This window comes from Xyrauchen texanus, chromosome 10 (assembly GCF_025860055.1).
Source record: "Xyrauchen texanus isolate HMW12.3.18 chromosome 10, RBS_HiC_50CHRs, whole genome shotgun sequence".
Classification (NCBI taxonomy): domain Eukaryota; kingdom Metazoa; phylum Chordata; class Actinopteri; order Cypriniformes; family Catostomidae; genus Xyrauchen; species Xyrauchen texanus.
In genome coordinates this window covers 42,716,932-42,734,242 of record NC_068285.1, presented here as the reverse complement: position 1 = coordinate 42,734,242, position 17,311 = coordinate 42,716,932, and the positions used below count along the sequence as shown (strand labels likewise).

Here is a 17,311-nt window from a genome sequence, read left to right as displayed (position 1 = left end):
GTTGTGGGGCTAGATGCAGACCCGGTTCTGCAGGGTTGCGAATGTTAGAGCACCCTCAATTAAATATGTAAGCTTGATAATACTGTATATTGGCAAAGCATATTTCCTTGATCCCAGCAAACACACACAAACAATCCCTGCATCAAAACTAATAAACATGTATGATCTTGCAGATCAGTGTGTCCTAATATGCAGGTGCAGCATTCTGCTTTCATGCCTTCATTGTACAATTGACCATTTGATTGGTAAAGATTTCCGCTCTCGTATAGAGAATTTCATAGCCCGTTCAACGCCCGTTGCTTACATAACTGCTGCTCAGTTTCCCAAAGCCAAATCCAAACCTTAACGAACATTGTACATTAGGAAAAAATTTATAAATTCTTAAATGAAGGCAGTGTAATCCACAGATAAACCCTGCTGTACATATAAAGAGCGCATGCACAACACATGATCTTTTGATGCAGATAAAGTCGAGATTCACTTTATAATCCTTTAAAAATATCAAGATATAAAAACAAAGGGAACACATGGTTAAAGATTAAGATTGAACTTTATTGTCATTGTGCAGAGTACAGGTACAGAGCCAATGAAATGCAGTTGTTTTCGCATATCCCAACTAAGCTGGGGTCAGAGCGCAGGGTCAACCATGAAACGGTGCCCCTGGAGCAGATAGGGTCAAGGGCCTTGCTCAAGGGCCCAACAGTGGTATCTTAGCAATGCTGGGGTTTGAACCCCCAACCTTTCAGTCAGTAACCCAGAGCCTTAACCGCTGAGCCACAACTAATGAATGTCGGCCTATAGTCTATATTTCAGCCCGAGAGGCACCTCTTGCTCGGGCCAATGTAGCCACCCCCGTGTATGTGGCCAGAAACAAGTAAAAACCAACTAACCAAGTCATGTTTTTCACACTGTATGTAAACAAAGGTGGCAAATCTTAAAGGCCATTTAATACAGGCTCTCATCTTAAAGGGCAGTTTAAGGTATCAAGAAGCACATGAAACATTGTTTTGTCTTTGTTTTCTTCAGTTATCACAGAGGCCTACAATAGCGGAGCTTCAGGCCAGAAAGATCCTGCGTTTTCATGAGTACGTGGAGTGCACTTCAGCTCAAGACTATGACCGCCGCGCTGACAAACCCTGGACCAAACTCACGCCTGCTGACAAGGTTTGTCTGATGTACTGGTTTCATCTGACCCCTAGTGGTGGCAAATATGAGACAACTTGAATTTAGTGTGATGTAAATTGTAGTTACATAAAAAATTATCTATATTTGCACACAGTTGAAAATGCCACAGAGTAAATGCTAAAGATCCTTGCCAAACAAATGGTATTTCAAAAGGAACAAAGACATTAAAGGAATAGTTCACACAAAAATGAGCATTTGCTGATAATTTACTCGCCCTCAGGGCATCCAAGATGTATCTTGGAGTTTCTTTCATCATCAAAACCAAATTTAAGATTTTTAGGATTTAATTTCAGGCCTCCTCCTTTTAACAATTCAAGTGAATGTACTCCATTATTTGACTGTTCAAAATGCATATTTAGTGTGCATCAAAATAATCCACAATAAATCCAAATTCAGTTTTGATGAAGTAAGACACTCCGAGACATCTTTGATGTCTTGAGGGCGAGTAAATTATCAGCAAATGTTCATTTTTGAACTATTCCTATAAGAATCACTGTCCAATTCTATCATGATGCAACAATCTATATATAAATGATACTGTATATTATATAACATTATCAGGTTCATGTTGATCTTTCTTTTTCTCCATATCTTTTTTTCTTCTCCTCCAGGCGGCCATAAGAAAAGAATTGAATGAGTTTAAGAGCTCAGAAATGGAGGTACATGAGGAGAGCAGGATTTACACCAGGTCTGACACTTTCACAGTCTTTAGTATTATTGATTATGGATTTATCAGTCAATGAGTAATTCACAGGCACTAGAAGTTTCCCATATTATTCAGAATTTGGTCATTTTTATAATATATGCAGCACATACATGCCTTAACCCAACCGCTATAAGCCAATTTACCGGTTTATACAAAACTGAAAATACTGGCAGCATATGCAGGGCTCTACAACTGCATTTTTATTTTGGAGCATTCGTGCCCCAAAATGTTTAAGGGTACAGTCAAAACTCTAGGGGTAGAGTCAAGTGTTCAGTTTTTTAAAGACTGTTATGTGTAACAGTTCATGTGTTCTCAATACAACATATGCACAAGGAGATGTTAAGAATTACTACAGAGCTCATAAACAAAATAAATGCTTTTACATGACAAGGGACATTAGACACCTTCTCCGAATTACAATTAGCAGTTACAGAAATACTCAAACCAGCCCATCTGGCACCAACAATCATGCCACGGTCCAAATCACTGAGATCCAATTTTTTTCACACACAACAGTCTCTAGAATTTACTCAGAATGGTGCCAAAAACAAAAAAACATCCAGTGAGCGGCAGTTCTGAGGATGGAAATGTCTTGTTGATGAGAGAGGTCAACAGAGAATGGCCAGACTGGTTTGAACTGACAAAGTCTACAGTAACTCAGATAACCACTCTGTACAATTGTGGTGAGAAGAATATCATCTCAGAATGCTATTCTGAGATACGGGTTGGTGCTGTTTTAGCTGCCTGAGAGGAATCCAAGTGGTTGAATAAGGCAAGTGGTTTTAATGTTGTGGTGGATCGATGTATGATGTTTTCCTATGTGAACGCACACGCCAGACGGATGTCTTTGACTGGTGCGCCATTTTTCTCATCATCCTACCTTTTTTAAAACATTGATCGATAATATGCTGCCTGTCATTTTGACAAATAAAAACAAGCATGAAACTCTGCTTAAATCATCTTTAAGTGTTGTACCAGGGATTCCACTTGTCCTGGGTTTTTATTTATTAATTTATAAAAATCTTATATGAAAATTGCATTAACAAAATTCAGGCTTGACAAATGGCATAAATCTCATGTCAAATTATTTGTCATCCTTGATTGCATCGACATTTATAACATACTTCTTATGATACCAGATATATACACCTCTAATACACCATTGCTTTTTAACTTTTTTTTATTTTATTTATTTTTTATGGATTAGTATGGTTGTATAAAGCAATGACGCACTGTATATCTCATGATATCATGCTATATTGTGGTTAAATGTTACAAGTGTTAGTCACATAAAATGTGATGGAAAATAATGTATTGAAAAGAGTGGGAACCCTGTAGTGAGAGAATGGCACTTTAAATGCAAAAACGGCACGTTAGTTGTTTTTGCATTTAAAGTGTTTGTTTTGTTTGTTTTTTGCATTAGAATTGATGAATTGGTGAGTTTTTATTCTGATGGTACCAAGTTCAGCTGTCCCACGTTTGCACGCAGTCATTTACACTCACAAAGCAGTGCATGTCTATATGAAAGAAATAGCTTGTGCTTATTCAACTACTTTCATTTTAAACTGACGTCACATAGACCTTGGAATATCCCAATAGCTGTGGAGCGTGTAAGCCTTTTTTTTTTTTTTTTCTGGAAACACTTTTAACCAAAATATGGAGACTTGGAAAAATGATGTGCATGTAAATGTGGTCTTGCCTTTTGTGAGAGGAAAGATTTTTATCACTCTTAACACTCACTCGCAAAAACTTTTTCTATGCAGGTTTCATCGGCCATAACCACCTTCTCTGCGGAGGAAGCCCCAGAGAGATAAAAGCTGCCTCTAGAACTGCAGCTGAAAGCTGTCCATCTCACTTGTGCATCCTATTACCCATGACCCTCCTGTGTAAACTGAAGAGTGCCCAGGCCAGTCACTCAGTGCTATCGAGTGAGGAAGAGGAAGTGACGCAGGTAATTCATTTCACACACACTGTTGAGGAGCGGGTTTGGAGTGCCAATCCTCTGAAGAGTTCCCTTGATTCCTCGTGACCAGATCACTCCGTTTACTGGGAATTTCAGAGAAAAGGTGACACGGAACTGTGTGGCTTGGGCTGTTTTAATAGTCTTTTTGGTGCACAAGAATAGACTTAAATGTCCACAACAATAATTATTTTATGGAAATTTCAACACTGGTGATAAACGAACTGTTTTAGTGGTGAGTGAATGGGATTGTGTATGTGAGAGTGTGATTAACGGAATATGCTTTAACACTGGTACAACATGTGGACTTGTTTACCCTGACCCTAAAGTAATAAAGAAAGTCTGTTTATACAGATGTTTGTAACACTGAACACACACTGGTGTGTCTTTCTGAAAGCACATCTTTGACATTCTCAGGACAGCAATACACGGTAACCAGATAATGTGCATTTGACTGTAAATTACTATTTCTAACATAGATGGGTCTTTAATATTTTTAGATATATTTATAAAAATATCCTTTTTTTAGCAACACAGCACTTCACTTTAAATGCTTGAGGGTGAATCTCACAAAAACATGTCAATGTCATATAATAACCCGAAATGATGCATCTAAAAAAAAAATATTATTTTTTGTATTTTTTATTTTATTTTATTTTTTGCACAAAGAAAAAATTTATGATCATTATGATTTTTTGTTGTGATGCAATTCTTATTACCATGATGTGTTCAGGCATTTTTTTTTTTTCCAGTTTGTTAAATATCTATAATGCATTAACATTTGTTTTATTAATATCAGCATAACTTGAATGCAGTACTACAAAAACTGTGTAAATACTTGTGAAATGTGATTCATATAATATATATTATCATAATAACATGGTCGTATTACAACAAATCTGTTCAAATCATGGTCCTAAAGTACACTTCTGTATTTCTATTTGCAAAATCTTAATTTTATTTGTAATTTTGTCAGGTGAAATTTGACCTAGACTTGTTCTTGGTTTCGTCAGATTCAACCTTCTTCTGTAGATTACATTTTAACACTGTATATTGAACAATTTATACCAAATGGTTGTTACGTTGTGGAGTCACTGTAAATGTAAAAATGTTTTGAACTCATTTTCACTGCTGGTTTATGGGGCACTTTGTTTTGTAGGCCTTGTGCACTGTATAGATAATTTCTGTTGATTGATTGTATTGTATATCTCGTCTGCCTGATGTCTGAAATTTGGTTTAATTGTGATAATTGTATTACACTATCCTGTTTTTATAAAGCACAAACAGTATGACTACAGTGATAAAAGGATCCGGTACAGATCTGTTTTATTCCACTGCTGTATAGTTCTTTTTTTTATGTAAAGATGTATACAAAAAGGTCTTTCAAGAATCAAATGTACATTCACTTCTCTATTAATTAAAAATAGAAACTGTGAGCATATTTTGGATTATTTGTTAGGTTTGTTTTACATGACAGATGAAATGGTTGATGCATTAAACCTCTCATTGTTCCTTGAATGCGCATATATATATATATTTGCTGTTGCTATACCCCCTCCTACCCCTATAGGGTGGGGGGGGGGGGGGTGTATAGCAGCTGCAAATGGTGTGGCATGAAACCACATGCAATATTTACTTTGCATCTGTAGATGGCACTATAAGCTCAGCTAAAGATTTCTAGCTGGCTCATTTCTTTTAAAGCATTCCCGTCCATTATGGTTTCATCCAGGGTTGAGCACAGAGTTAAATCTATCGTTTCTATGAGCTCTCAGAAGTCTTTGAAATGTTAATGAATATGCTTGCAGAGGGAATGCCATTGTGGCTTCCACCCATCATGACATTTTGAAGTTGTCCTGCATCATGATTGTTCTTTTAATGGGTGTCTGCTGCTCTCTATCCCTCAACAACTTCACAATTGCACTCTTTCATCAATGCACTTTCTGTCTCTGCCTTTGGCTGTCCTTTCCACCCATATTTCCCACAGATACAGTGGCATTATTCATTCAATGTGATTGCAATATCATCAACGGAGTCTTTAAAGCAGCCCTTGACCTGTCAGTCATTGGAACTCTCTGTGCCCAAAGTTCTTTGCATTATGATGTTTGGTGAAGCTAGTATGCTCTTTCTGGTTGGATTGCACACTAGTAATTATTGGAACCAAATTAATGACCTTTTTTCCCCCAAATGTTCCTACCACACATTTTCTGTTTTTTGGGACAAAAAGAATGGGTAGTCCCATTTAAGCACATTAGGCCTTAATCATGAAACAGCAGAATAAATGTGTGTGAACACTTGTTAATAAATAAAGAAATACATTCTGTATTAAAAGGATAAGCTGTATTTCGGAAAAACCGATGCATCTCGCAAAAACCGATGCTTCTCGATTTGCTTCCAAAATTTAATTCATCCTCTGCTGCTCTACCGATGCACTCGCATCGTGCACGCGCATGACCGCGTATCGATACATATCGGTTAATCTTCCCATCCCTAGTGTGATTAAATGCATTCTTCATTCATAGAGAGGGCCGTTGTGTTAATTCGTACAGACATTTAAAAGTGACTATCGGCCTCTTGAGTACTGAGATAAAACAGTACAGATAACAAATAAGGAAACAGTTGAGAAAATATACAGTTTAGATGCAATATTTTGAATAGATTAATATTTCACAATATGCAGAGACCACTGACCAATTAAAGACAGGTGGAGTGTTTAAAAACAAAATATTTTACAATTCTTTTTGGTGTCTCCAGTGGTACAGAAATGACATACCTCACCTTTAACATGGAAAATAAATCTGAATCCATTTTTACAGGTCTAAAGGTATACTTTTAATAGATATAATTTCTATGCTGATAATTCCTCCACATGGCAAAATAGTCACATTTTTGTATCCAATTTTCATAATGCCTCTAATTGTGTTTGCGCTATCTGTGGTGTATTGTATGTTAATGAAGTGAAGCAAAGCATGATTGGTTATGTTCCTGTGTCATTGCGCTAAAATGTTTCAAAAACTGTCTGTTTTCAACGCAAAGTCCAAACTCAGTTCCGGCATCTGATGTTTCGAGCTGCAAACAATGAAAATATTGTGGAACATCAAATTAAGTCCCTGACGCTCAGGTCATGGTTTATTTTTCAACTTTTATGTTTCCTTTGTGATTTTTGCTACAAAGGTCTGATCACCATTCACTTGCATGGTATGGACCTACAGAGCTGAAATATTATGCTAAAAATCTTAATTTGTGTTCTGCAGAAGAAATAAAGTCATGCGCACATCCAGGATGACAGGAAGGGTGAGAAAATGATGAGAGAATTTTCATGTTTGTGTGAACTATCCCTTTAAGTATATATGAGTCTGGTCTCAATATTGGCCTCTTTTGATCTCGTTCTTGACTTGGACTCAACCCTTTCTGGTCTAAACTTGACTCGGATGAGCTGGTCTTGACTACAACTGGTTTTAAAGGAGCAAAACAGGGACATTCATTCCTACTAAAATCCCTTGATCGCACATAACATCATGTACAGTATTTATGACCACAGATGAAATTCCGAATGTAGCTTTTTTCTGTGGTGGTTCTGGAGTTGAGCGTTGGGAAGTCATTGTCTTCTGAGGTGTTGTTCCAGATGGTTGCCAAATTCCAATTTTCCTCCAGATGGTCTAAATATTATTTGTAAAGGAATTTATATAGTCATTAATTTTGTGTTGCAATGGAATATCTGGTTCAGTCGAAGCTTCTTAAATCAGATCTCATTTTTTAGTACTAGTTAAAAGTCTTGCAGCCACATTTTGATTTATCTGCAAGTGGGATAGAGCTGACTGGCTAATCTCAAAATAAAGTGAGTTACAGTAGTCCAGCCTTGATGTAATAAAGGCATGAATTACTTTTTCAAAAATGTTATTAGACAGAATCAACTTTTGCTAGTAGTCGAAGCTGAAAGAAACATGATTTAACCACTATGTTTATCTGTTTGTCAAATTTGAGACAATCATCAAAAACAACACCCAGATTTTTAACCCAAGGCTTCACAGAAGAGGATAAATCACCAAGATTTATTTTGGGAGTACTGAATACTGATTTGAGTATCATCTGCACAGCATGGAACGACAGCACATGCTTCCTAAAGATAGAACCCAATGGAAGCATTTATAATGAAAAGAGAATGGGAGCTAAGATAGAACCCTGCGGCACACCACACAGAAGCGGAGCTGCCTCAGATGAATGTTCACCAATGTTAACTTTAAAACTTCTATTAGAAAGATATCATTTAAACCATTTCCTTTTATACCAGCACAGTGCTCCAAGCGAGTAAGATGGACAGCATGGTCCACTGTATCGAAAGCAGCGCTCAATTCTAGGAGCACAAGCACAGCAAAGTCCCCAGTGTCGCCAGTTAGTCAAATATAATTTAAAACCTTCAAAAGTGCAGTCTCTGTCGAGTGGTGTTTCAGGAAACCTGATAGAAAAACCTCAAAGATCTTATTTTCATCAAGAAAACTCTGCAGATGTTGTAAAACTATTTTCTCTAAGATCTTTGTAATAAAAGACAAATTAGAAATAGGTCTAAACTTTGCTAAAACAGTAGGCTCTAAGTTCAGTCTCTTAAGCAAGGAATAAACTGTGGCATGTTTTAACACATAAGGTACAGTACTAGTTTCAAAACATTGATTTATCAAAGTCAAAAAGTAGGGACCCACTGCATCAAAAACTTGTTTCAGGAAAAATGGAGGTTAAAACTGACTGAACTCAGCAGTACAAACAGAGGGAGATATCCCCAATCTTATATCAATGATCTTATTAACCAAAAAATCTAAGAAAATCCTCACACACAGTTTTTGACATAGATTGGTATTCACAAACAGTAAAAAGAGTTTTGGTCTATGGTAATTCTTGTTAAAGATTTCCACAAAATATCTGGATTTTGATACTCTCACTGCCTTTTGGAATTTGCATAATGAATCACTTAGTATTTCAAAGGAAATCTGGAGCCTGTCCTTTTTCCACTTATGCTCCACTCTTCTACAGTACATTATTGTCAATCCAGGGCTCAGATCTAGGTTTAAGTCTATTCAGGAGCCAGTGAGTCTAAAACATTTAAACAAATGGAAGCTCCTCTACACTTATATCACATTGACTGATATCTACTGATTGAATAGTATCACAAAAAGTTAAACATGACAGATGTATGGTCAGAAAACCCATTATCAAATATCTGATGAACGTAAAGAGAATTGCCATATGAAAACACCAGGTCAAGTGTGTGTCCAAGCTGAAGAGTAGGGACACTCAAATGAAGTTCTAAATAAAATGCATTAATCTATGTAATACTAAGTGTATTAATACTTATATAATAATAAGGGTAATACATTATTTAGCTAATTAGTCCGCTGTGCTGCATTTATGAACATTGAAATCTCCAAGAATTAACAGTTTATCATATTTCGGTGTAAATTCCCCCAAGAAGTCTGCAAACTCATTTAAAAAGTCTATGTTGTGCTTATGGGGCGGTATATCAGATCAACCAAAAGTGAGCAATTCAAATCCAATTTAAACAGCTGCAACTCAAAACTCCTATAGTCATTGAACATAATTGGGCAGCAAGAAAAATTATCTTTAAAAATAGAGACCAGTCCCCCATTGCAGCCAGTTGAACTCAAAAGCAAACAATTCAGGGGTAGAAGTTCAGAGAATGGCTTAAGTCCCCAGTAATGAATAAAAACTCCAACTCCCGCAAAGAGAAAAAGTCATTAATAATAAAAGTATTTTTACCACTGATCTGGCACAAAGCAACATCATCCTTAGCCGAGACGGATTATCAGTCCACTCTTCAAACTGCCGTACCCAAGGAAGTGTACGGAGATTGGTTGAACACACTCCTCATACAGACACTATCCCTCCATGCACCGTGAAATACCTTTTTAATTTTGTTCTCTTCCACTTGCATTCTATTTTCCAAGCTGCTCTCTTGAAAACATGAGTGTGATCATTGTATTGTGTGTGGCTTTTCTCTTTAACTTTCTTTAATCGAGTGGGGCGACGCTATCTAGAGTTCCAGAGCAGTGCTTCTCAAACTTTTTAGGCCACCTTTGATCAAATCAGAACATTCTCATATTCAAATATTTTTTCAGCATTCGGCAGATATACATTTTTAGCGCAGCCTAAAGGATTGTGAGCAACATACACAATGCCATATTTGATTAATATCAATATTCCTGTAGTTTACACAATCAGCAAAAGTGTGTTTCTAAAATCAAACATACAATATTAACGTTTAGAAATTTTGCAATCTAGTTCAAACTATACTATATATATTTAGAAATTTGGAGCTTAGGCATTTCTAGACTCTGTATTTCATCTCAGCCCCCCTAAAATTATGCATTAAAAATATGTGATGATGTGCATGTGATCTATGAAAACATCGGCTGCAGTAAGCTATCTGCGGTTAATTTTATTCTGAATCATTACCTTACAAATTATTAACTTTAAAACATGTCAAACAAAGCATTTTCCTTCCCTCTAGTCATAGGCAGACTCGGCCAAAAGTGGCATAGCGGTAATGTTCATCACATAGCGTTGCCTTGCGCACAGCTGTCAGACGTGCAATCCATTTCTCTGTCCCTCATCCAAGCAATCTTCCAGTAAAATCACAAATAAAATACAGCCAAATACTGTGCTCGAGAATATTTTATCTATATTCTACTTGACTACATCAAGTTCTTCTGAACTGTTTGGCTTAATGAGTATTTGGGACAGATATGGAAGTGTATAGAAGCTTTTAGTTAAGCTATCTTTAATGACTGAAAGAATAGTTCTTCCCAATCGATAATGTGCTTTTGATTGAGTGACAAAAGAGGTTATCATCTGAGATGTCATCGATCTGCAGCAAAATTGCTATATCATCAACATTAAATCCTTAAGACAGAATTAAATCTAGCGTATGAGTATGGCAATGAATGGTCCTGTCACATTTTGTCTGACCCCAATTGATTTGAGAATATCAATAAATGCTAATCCCAATTTATCATTTTCATTATCTATGTGAATGTTAAAGTCAACAACTATTAAAGCTCTATCCACTAGATCTGACAGAAAATCAGCAAATTCTCTAAGGAAATCAGAATATGGCCCTGGTGATTTATATAATGTTGTAAGACCAAAAGACGATTGAGATGTTTTATTTATATATGTCGATGTCATATTAAGAATTATCACTTATTATACTTATAGAATTAAACTTGTATCTTCTTGACCTCTGAGTAACACCAAGAAAACCACTGTAAATTGTAGCAACAACACCTCGACCTCTCAGATGAGGTTCATGTTTATAACAATAACCTGGGGGAGTAGCCTTATTTAAACTAATGTATTCATCCAGGTTTCTGTCAAACAAAGCACATTCAGACAATTATCTGTAATAATTGAATTTACAGTTTGCATATTGTATGAAAGAGATCAAATGTTTAATAGTCCAAAATGTATTAATTATCTACAAAAATTTATAATATATAGTTCACTCATATATGAAAATTCTCTCATTATTTGCTTACCCTGATGCCATCCAAGATGTCTGTCTTCAGCAGAACTCAAATTAAGATTTTCTGTAGGTAAATGGGTGCTTTCAGGCTGCTGGCTATTTGAAGGTCCAGAAGTCAAATTTAGGCAGCATAAAAGTAATCCACATGACTCCAGTGGATCAATTTATGTCTTCTGAAGCAAATCGATAGGTTGGTGTAAGAAACAAATTCATATTTAAAACTTTATTAACTTTAAAAAAGTGCTTCCTGCCAGCAGTCAATGCATCAGTGATGAAAGTGATATGGCACATTCACACGTGAAGTGCACTCTTTTGTGCACAACAAAGGAACAGACGTCGTGTGAGAGTTAGTTCATTTCAAACAGAATCTCAGCACTGGCCGGAATCAACGATTTAAAGTTAAAAACTTTTGCATTATCAATTTATTTCTTAAATCAACCTATCGATTTGCTTCAGAAGACATTAATTGATCCACTGGAGTCCTGTTTGTTACTTTTATGCTGCCTAAATATGACTTTTGAACCATAAAATAGCCAGCAGCCTGATGACACCCTTTTACAGTGCATCTGGAAAGTATTCACACCGCTTCACTTTTTCCACATTTTGTTATGTTACAGCCTTATTCCAAAATTGATTAAATTCAATATTTTCCTAAAAATTCTACAAACAATACCCCATAATGACAACATGAAAGAAGTTTGTTTGAAATCTTTGCAAATTTATTAAAAATAAAAACAAAAAAATCACATGTACAAAAGTATTCACAGCCTTTGCCGTGACACTCAAAATTGAGCTCAGGGGCATCCTGTTTCCACTGATCATCCTTGAGATGTTTATACAACTTTATTGGAGTCCACCTGTGGTAAATTCAGTTGTTTGGACATGATTTGGAAAGGCACACACCTGTATAAGGTCCCACAGTTAACAGTGCATGCCAGAACACAAACCAAGCCATGAAGTCCAAGGAATTGTCTGTAGACCTCGAGACAGGATTGTATCGATGCACAGATCTGGGGAAAGGTACAGAAAAATATCTGCAGCATTGAAGGTCCCAGTGAGTACAGTGGCCTCCATCATCCGTAAATGGAAGAAGTTTGGAACCACCAGGACTCTTCCTAAAGCTAACTGAGCGATCGGGGAAGAAGGGCCTTAGTCAGGAAGGTGACCAAGAACCTGATGGTCACTCTGACAGAGCACCAGCAATTCCCTGTGGAGAGAGGAGAACCTTCCAGTAGAACAACCATCTCTGCCGCAATCCACCAATCAGGCCTGTATTGTAGAGTGGCCAGACGGAAGCGGCGACTCAGTAAAAGGCACATGACAGCCCGCCTGAAGTTTGCCAAAAGGCACCTGAAGGACTCTCAGACCATGAGAAACAAAATTCTCTGATCTGATGAAACAAAGGTTGAACTCTTTGGCCTGAATGGCAAGCGTCATGTCTGGATGAAACCAGGCATCACCAGCTCATCACCTGGCCAATACCATCCCTACAGTGAAGCATGATGGTGGCAGCATCATGCTGTGGGGATGTTTTTCAGCGGCAGGAACTGGGAGACTAGTAAGGATTGAGGGAAAGATGAATGCAGCAATGTACAGAGACATCCTTGATGAAAACCTGCTCCAGAGCACTCTGGACCTCAGACTGGGGTGAAGGTTCATCTTCCAACAGGACAACAACACTAAGCACACAGCCAAGATAACAAAGGAGTGGCTACGGGACAACTCTGTGAATGTCCTTGAGTGGCCCAGCCAGAGCCCAGACTTGAACCCGATTGAACATCACTGGAGAGATCTGAAAATGGCTGAGATTCAATCGAGATTCAACATTAGTCATACACATCTGGGATGCCAGCACAATGTGCATTTATTTAGGTTGTGTTATAATTATTACTTTAATTCACCAAATTGGCATTCAGCTGATCACAAAGTATAGTTAGGACATTACTGATGTAAAAAAATAGTACCATCACTATTTGAAAAAGTAATTTTTTATCAAATATAGACCCCAAATCTAGACCTTATCCTTGAGTAATCATGCTAAATTGCTAATTTTGTACAAGAAAATCACTTGCCATAATATCAAACACAGTTGAAATCTATTTCGACCATTAAATGAAGCTTAACATTGTCTTTGTGTTTGTTTTTGAGTTACCACAGTATGCAGTATAAAGGTCAATATTAGGTAAAAAAAGGAAACAGCTTTCTCCAAAAAACTCGTCAGTCAATCATTGTTTTGAGGAATGAAGGCTATACAATGCTTGAAATAGCCAAAAAAACTGAAGATTTCATACAAAGGTGTACACTACAGTCTTCAAAGACAAAGGACTATTGGCTCTAACAAGGACAGAAAGAGAGGTGGAAGGCCTGATGTACAACTAAACAAGATGAGAAGTACATCAGAGTCTCTAGTTTGAGAAATAGACGCCTCACATGTCCTCAGCTGACAGCTTAATTGAATTCTACCCGCTCAACACCAGTTTCATGTACAACAGTAAAGAGAAGACTCAGGGGTGCAGGCCTTGTGGGAAGAATGGCAAAGAAACTTTGAAACAGAAAAACAAAAAGGAAAAGGTTAGAGTGGGCAAAGAAACACATTGGACAACATATATTGGAAAAGAGTGTTATGGATCTGAACCCCATTGAGCTTTTGTGGGATCAGCTAGACTGTAAGGTGCATGAGAAGTTCCAGACAAGACAGTCACATCCAAAGCAAAAATCAAATCAAATCACTTTATTGTCACACTACTATGTACACAAGTGCAACAGTAGGTGAAAGTCTTGTGTGCAATTCCGAGCAACAATAGCAGTCATGACAGTGACTAGACATATACCAATTACAATAAACAACATATTTACACAACACAATTTACATATCAAATGTACACATACTTACACAACACAATACTAATATACAATGTACAGTAAACAATACACACAATATAGAATACACATACAATAAAAATTAAAAATAAGAGTATATAAAAATATATATATGCAGTAGTTATATGTGGAGAATATATTTGACAGTCCAGTGTGAGATAATAAGATGAAGATTAATAAAGTGCAGTGCTGATTATTGATCGTGAGAGATCAAGTGTTCAAAAGTCTGATTGCTTGGGGGAAGAAGCTGCCATGTAGTCGGCTGGTGCGGGTCCTGATGCTGGACAGTCCTGATGCAGCCAGTCAGGATGCTCTCTACAGTACTGGTGTAGAACCGTGTGAGGATATGGTGCGGGTCCTGATGCTGCAATACCGCCTGCCTGATGGTAGCAGTGAGAGTAGCCCATGACTCGGGTGGCTGGAGTCTCTGATGATCCTCCGAGCTTTTATCACACACCGCCTGTTATATATGTCCTGGATGGAGGGAAGCTCACCTCTGATGATGTTTCTGGCAGTTCGCACCACCATTTGCAGGTATTTGCGGTTGTGGGCGGTGCTATTGCCATTCCAGGCGGTGATGCAGCCAGTCAGGATGCTCTCTACAGTACTGGTGTAGAACCGTGTGAGGATGTGCTGGTTCATTCCAAACTTCCTCAGCCGTCTCAGGAAGAAGAGGCGCTGGCGAGCCTTCTTCACAACGGCCTCAGTGTGGACGGACCATGTGGGTTCCTCAGTAATGTGGACACCGAGGAACTTGAAACTGCTGACTCTCTCCACCAGTGCTCCATTAATGGTGATGGGGCTGTGTTCTCTGTCTTTCATCCTGAAGTCCACTACAAGCTCCTTGGTTTTACTGACGTTGAGGAAGAGGTTGTGCTCCTGACACCAGCGTGTCAGCTACTCTCTGTAGGCTGTTTCATCATTGTCAGTGATCAGACCTACCACCATTGTATCATCAGCAAACTTAATGATGGCATTAGAGCTACAGTATGTGTTGCCACACAGTCATGTGTGTATAGGGAATACAGGAGTGGGCTGAGAACACATCCCTGCGGGGCTCCAGTGTTGAGGGTCAGTGATGAGGAGATGATGCTGCCCATTTTAACCACCTGATGTCTGCCTGACAGGAAATCCAGGATCCAGCTGCACAGCGAGCTGTTTATCATCAAGCTTGGAGGGCACTATGTTGAATGCTGAGCTGTAGTCTACAAACAGCATTCTCACATATGTGTTCCTTTTTTCCAGGTGGGAGAGAGCAGTGTGTATTGTAGATGCAATGGCATCATCAGTGGAGTGGTTTTGTGGTAGGCAAACTGCAATGGGTCCAAAGAGGTGTGCAGCACAGAGCAGATGTGATATCTAATTAACCTCTCAAAACATTTGCTGCTGATGGGGGTCAGAGCAACAGGGACACCAGTCATTTAGGCAAGTGATTTTGGCTTGCTTCGGTACAGGCACGATGGTTGACGTTTTGAAGCATGTGGGGACTACAGACGGAGAGGTACAGGTTGTAAATGTCCGTAAAAACACCAGCCAGTTGGTTAGCACACGCTCTGATGACACGGCCCGGAATGCCGTCTGGACCCGTGGCTTTACGGATGTTCACCCATCAGAAGGATCGGGTTACATCCGCAACAGAGACGGAGAGTGAACCTCTATAGTGTCAGCCGCGAGTGCTCTTTCCACGAGTGTGGTGTTGTTGTCCTCAAAACGAGCATAAAATATATTAAGCTCATCCGGGAGAGAGGCAGTGTTCACGGCAGATTTTTTATTCCCTTTGTAGTCTGTGATGATGTTAATTCCCTGCCACATACTTCTAGAGTCAGTGGTGTTGAACTGTCCTTAAATTTTGTGCCTGTACTGGCGTTTGGCTGCACTGATAGAGTTACGGAGGGCATAACTGGCTTGTTTATGCTCCTCTGCGTTCTGGAATTAAAAGCGGAGGTCCACGCATGAAGTGCCGCGCGAACATTGATGTTAACTCATGGTTTCTAGTTGGGGTAGATCCGTATTGTTTTGGTTGGCACAATGTCCTCTACGCACTTCCTGATGAAACACGTTACGCTATCAGCGTAAACCTCGATGTCGTCATCAGAGGTGGACCGGAACATCTCCAAGTCCGCGTGATCAAAACAGTCCTGTAGCATAGAATCGGATTGGTCCGACCAGCACTGGATCGTTCTGAGGGTGGGTGCTTCCCGTTTCAGTTTCTGCCTTTAAGCGGGCAGAAGCAGAATGGAAGAGTGGTCTGATTTGCCAAATGGTGGGCGGGGGAGGGATTTGTAGCCATCCCGGAAAGTAGAATAGCAATGGTCCAAAACCCGGTCCCCTTGTGTGTTGAAGCTGATATGTTGGTGGTATTTTGGTGCTATTGTTTTAAAATTGGCTTTGTTAAAGTCCCCGGTAACAATGAACGCGGCCTCAGGGTGCGCAGTTTCCTGCTCACTTGTACTCCCATACAGTTCCTTGAATGCCCGGTCTATGACGGCTTGTTGGGGTTGTATGGGAAGTGCTACAGAAAGGGTGGGGTGAAATGTCACCTGAGTATCTGGACAAACTGACAGCTAGAATGCCAAGGATCTGCAAAGATGTCATTGCTGCACATGGAGGATTTTTTTGATGAGATCTCTTAAGTAGTTTAAGTTCTGAAATAGATGTGACTCCATGTGAGGAGCAAATGTCTGAGCTACAGCTCTGCACACTTTACTAATTCTTTAATTATTTTCATGCTATAATGCAGTGAGATTCGATACATGCAGTTACATATTTTTTTCTTGAGGTAAACATGGCAAAGTCAAAATCCTCAGGCTCTGGAGACATTAAAAGACACTTACATGCTCAAGATGAAACCTCTGTCGGGCCTGCTGACCAGGGACTCGATTTGGATAGCACGGCAGGAGAAGTAATCAAGCGTCAACTGTCCAACATGTATACAATTTTGGAAATGTATGGATTTGGGAGTACATTTATTGGTTGGATTAAGTTACTTCATAGACTCCCTGTAGCAGCGGTACAAACAAATGGATAAATTTCAGAAAATTTTACTCTG

General features: G+C 38.7%; 1 protein-coding gene across 7 annotated transcripts in view; it reads left to right on the top strand.

Annotated features, from left to right (window-relative positions):
• LOC127650371 (phosphatase and actin regulator 4A-like) overlaps positions 1-5,310 on the top strand; it is an 89,409-nt gene extending 84,099 nt beyond the window's left edge. For 4 of the 7 annotated variants that reach the window (XM_052135741.1, XM_052135742.1, XM_052135739.1 and 1 more), the window contains 3 exons: positions 1,027-1,164; positions 1,797-1,873; positions 3,655-5,310. In XM_052135741.1, the coding sequence (XP_051991701.1) occupies positions 1,027-1,164; positions 1,797-1,873; positions 3,655-3,670 (231 nt within the window). In that variant the 3' untranslated portion in view covers positions 3,671-5,310. The remainder of the gene's footprint in view (positions 1-1,026; positions 1,165-1,796; positions 1,874-3,654) is intronic. The other 3 variants (XM_052135744.1, XM_052135743.1, XM_052135745.1) reach the window with 1 other exon arrangement.
• Positions 5,311-17,311: the final 12,001 nt, after the last annotated feature.